Source organism: Dendropsophus ebraccatus, chromosome 13 (assembly GCF_027789765.1).
Source record: "Dendropsophus ebraccatus isolate aDenEbr1 chromosome 13, aDenEbr1.pat, whole genome shotgun sequence".
Taxonomy (NCBI): domain Eukaryota; kingdom Metazoa; phylum Chordata; class Amphibia; order Anura; family Hylidae; genus Dendropsophus; species Dendropsophus ebraccatus.
In genome coordinates, this window is record NC_091466.1 from 14,405,851 (window position 1) to 14,410,243 (window position 4,393).

Here is a 4,393-nt window from a genome sequence, read left to right on the forward strand (position 1 = left end):
TATACCAGTAAACTATATAGTATACCAGTTACCTTTACCGTATACCAGTAACCTATATAGTATACCAGTTACCTTTACCGTATGCCAGTTACCTTTATCGTATACCAGTAACCTATATAGTATACCAGTAACCTTTACCGTATACCAGTAACCTATATAGTATACCCGTTACCTATACCAGTAACCTATATAGTATACCCGTTAACTTTACCGTATACCAGTAACCTATATAGTATGGCAAAAAAAAGAGAACTGGTTGGCACCACTTCCACATGAGCATTACAGGAACATAGCAAGCACTCAACAGACTCCTAGGGTGGTGAACAGACGAGGCAAGAAAATGAATGACAATGAAAGAGAAAAGACGTCTTGCACTCACCCAAAAGTAATGGAATCTTCAAATTTATTGAAGACAACGTTGCACAGGCAGGAAATAGGGAAGATGATACACGGGCACGTCTCAGGAGGCAGCCTGCTGAGACGTACCCGCGTATCATCTTCCCCCATCCCTGCCTGTGCACCCTTGTCTACAATAAATTTGAAGATTCCACTACTTTTGGGTGAGTGCAAGACGTCTTTTCTCTTTCATTGTTAACCTATATAGTATACCCGTTACCTATACAGTATACGAGTAACCTATATAGATTCCTGTAATCTATAGAGTATACAGTTACCTATACTGGTTTGTGAATAGTGAGGTTCCGGCACTCCAAAAATCTGTGATTTTTGGAGTGCCGGAACCTCACTATTCACAAACCATTTATCTGCCGACGGACAGCCACCGCCAGGAACCGTGCACCCTCCTGCATATGCTGAGACCCTAACAGACATACGGGGAGGTGAGCTGATTTCCACTACTTACTTTTTGTCAGTTACCTATACTGTATACCCTTAACCTATGCAGTATACCTTTACCTATACCATATACCCTATACTGTATACCAGTTAGAGATGAGCCAATTTATGTGTAGATTCAGCCCAGACTCAGGAGGCAGGACTCTGGATAAGGTAAGCGGATTTTGCCCCCGGATGGTTGGGAGTTCCGGTATGCCCATTCTCCTTCGGCTCAGGGCTTATATTTGGAGTACATCTTATATTGCAAACCTACTCCAAAAATCCTGCAAAATAAAGGTAGATTTCTTTTTGGAGAAACAGGGTATGTGTTACCTCATACCGGCTGCCCAGATATACAGGAGACCATGCATAGATGCATATGAAAGACCAGTATAGTCCACAACATATGGGGCAAGCACCCCCTGCAAATAACATGGCACATTGACAGAGGAGATCCCCTTTAAATTGAATATGCAGGTGAAGATACGAGATTAAGGGTTCTGACTAGAAGAACAGAGAGAGAACACATTCATTTTCAGGATTTGATTTTATTATTTTTATCTACCGTCATTTAGGGTAGAGCTCCCCAGCTGTTGCAAAACTACAAATCCCATCATGCCTTGGACAGCCAAAGCTTTAGCTTTCCAGGTATGAGGGGAATTGTAGTTTTGTAACAGCCGGGAGACCAAAGGTTTCCCATCCCCGAGTTAGAGGATCACCTTCCCCCCTTCCTCAAGAGAGTACAGGTCAATGCTTTAAACTGGGTCCGTAATGAAAGTATTACCAGTATAGAACGCATTGTTGTTGTTGTTATCAGTGAGGGGGGCACTCCGCACCTCAGGTGTACTGATAGCAGCATTACCACCAGCCGGGCAATAAGGAGCACCCTCTAACTCACAGCGACTAGAGAACCTCGGGGGCGGGGCTCTAGGTTGACATCAGTGTTAATATACAGTAGTCACATGACTTGTACAGGCAGCACTGTCCTTGCTACATGCATTTCAGTCCCCGGGGCAGGGAAGGGGCCACATGTCATCAGCTCCGACAGTAACATTAGTAAGTATAGTAAGGCAGCCTCAGATAAAATGGGAGATTGTCCCGGGCAACGCGTTTCAGAGCCAATGGGAGAGGTCGCTGGTGTTACAGGTTGTGCACATAGGAATCCACCCTACAGCCTATCCACAGAGTCCACTGCCCAGCCAAAAATGGAGGCCGGCCTCCCGCTACATGCTAATTGTCCATCGCATTTCTAGATCACATGATCAGGCACTGCTCGCCACTGGCACTTCCGGAGTTTAGGTTCATGCTGTCCATATCGAAATTCAATCCAGGGGGCTGTACAAGAGAAGACACCATATAACAAAATCCATTCACAGAAATTTCTCCAATAAAGGAGTACACCAGAGGTTTAAAAAAAAAAAAAAAAAAGTTTTTAAAAGGGGTAGTCCAGCAGGGGGGCATTATTTCTCTGGGACCGGGGAGGAGGTGGCTGAGGGAAACTACGTCCACTCACCTCCACAGTTCCAGCGACGGGTCCCGCATCGCAAGACCCGTCGCTGGAACCGTGGAGGTGAGTGGACGTAATTTCCCTCAGCCACCTCCTCCTCGGTCCCAGGGAAAAAATGCCCCCCGCTGGAGTACCCCTTTAAATGAACTGGTGTCATAAAGTTATACAGATTTGTAATTTACTATTTGAAAATCTCCAGTCTTCCAGTACTTATCAGCTGCTGTATGTCCTGTAGGAAGTGGTGTCTTCTTTCCAGTGTTCTCTGCTGCCACCTCTGTCCTTGTCAGGAACTGTTCATAGCAGGAGAGGTTTTTTGTGGGGATTTGCTGCTGCACTGGGCAGTTCCTGACATGGACAGAGGTGGCAGCAGAGATCAGTGTGTCAGACTGGAAAGAATACACCACTTACTGCAGAACATACAGCAGCTGGAAGGCTAGAGATTTTTAAATAAAATTTACAAATCTGTATAACTTTCTGACTCCAGTTGATTTAAAAGAAACTAAACTGCTGCTGAACTATGAGCGCATCGCTGAGGTATAAAAGGAGGTGACTATGGCATAAAAAAGCTCTTGATCTGACAACGGTATATGATTACATGCCACTCCAGATAGGTTTCGCATACAGCGTTCCACATGACTGGAGTATATGCATTATGAACGCTGCTCTGGAGGTGACTATATTATTATAATAGTGAAAGCTGCTATGGAACTGGACATATTCAAATTAGGAATGCAGCTCTGTATGGGACTGGAGTATAAAGAGTATAAGACCAGGTCTGTATTTGAATGGGGTGTAAGAATGATGAATACTGCTCTGGCTGTGACTGGAGTATGACCACTATAAGAGCAGCTTTACATGTGACTGTACTGTATAAGAAACATGAACGCTGCTCCGGATGGGACTGCAGTATAGGAATAGTGAATGCTGCTACAAATCAAACTGGGCTAAAAAAAATAAAAGGGAGAATGCAGCTTTGGAAGTGACTGGAGTACAAGGGTTGTGAATACAGCTTTGTATGTGAGTGGGGTGTAAGGAAGGGGAATGCAGCTCTGGAGTCACCGGACTATAAAATCAGCACTGCTCGTGAATGTATAGAATTAGGAATGCTGCTCTGGATGTGACTGCAGTATAATAGTAGTGAATGCTGCAATGGAATTGGGAGGTGCAGCTCAAGATGTGACTAATGCAAAGGGCAAAATACCAGCAAACAGATCCCGGGCGGCTTGGGAGGAGGATAACAGCAGTAACTTACAGCTGGACCTGGATCATAACACCCAGATCTTATGACTGCAGTCTCTGGCACACAGGGGGTTAACGCTCCCCTATGTTCCCCCTTGTCTCCCAGGGCTGAGGCTGTAAGTAGAGTTAGTAAACAAGCTGCAGCGCTGAGCCAAGAAGCCAAAACTGGTCACAGCAGAGCAGATGTCTCCGACACAGCACGCCAGAGCCCTCAAATAGAAAGCAACGGAGTACAGACAGCAAGGGGGGTGTACGAGCCTTAAAGGGGAACGACACCCATCATCTATTTATACCCGGCTGCAGTCTGAGTCCACGTACATAGCAGCAAGGAATAGGGTAAGGGGGGGCACTGTGGATGCAGCTTTGGAGGAGAGTGGAGTAAAAGATGAGGTTACTCAGGATCAGGCCCAGGTTACGCAGCTCGGCCTTTTATATAGAAGATACTGGTGTCAGATGGGAATCATTCACAGTAAAAACAAACTTACCGAGTCTCCGGCCAGCTCCTTGGGAGGATGTCCCAGCTCCTGCAGCTAAGGGGAAAAGAAACAGGTTAAATAATCAGTATTCAGGAGAGAGGAGAGCCTGTCCTACTCCTCATGCTCCAGAGAGAGAAGAGCCTGTCCTACTCCCCCTGCCCCATAGAGAGAAGAGCCTGTCCTACTCCTCCTGCCCCAGAGAGAGAAGAGCCTGTCCTACTCCCCCTGCCCCATAGAGAGAAGAGCCTGTCCTACTCCTCCTGCCCCAGAGAGAGAAGAGCCTGTCCTACTCCTCCTGCGAAAGAGAGAGAGAATAGCTTCCCCTACTCCTCCTGCT

At 46.2% G+C, this 4,393-nt stretch overlaps 1 protein-coding gene across 1 annotated transcript in view; it reads right to left on the bottom strand.

Annotated features, from left to right (window-relative positions):
- Positions 1–1,362: 1,362 nt before the first annotated feature.
- The window catches only part of PEX19 (peroxisomal biogenesis factor 19), an 8,462-nt gene continuing 5,431 nt past the window's right edge, over positions 1,363–4,393 (bottom strand). The window contains exons 7-8 of the mRNA XM_069949489.1: positions 4,066–4,110; positions 1,363–2,169 (exon numbers count right to left, since the gene is read on the bottom strand). Coding sequence (XP_069805590.1) covers positions 2,089–2,169; positions 4,066–4,110 — 126 coding nt within the window. The 3' untranslated portion in view covers positions 1,363–2,088. The remainder of the gene's footprint in view (positions 2,170–4,065; positions 4,111–4,393) is intronic.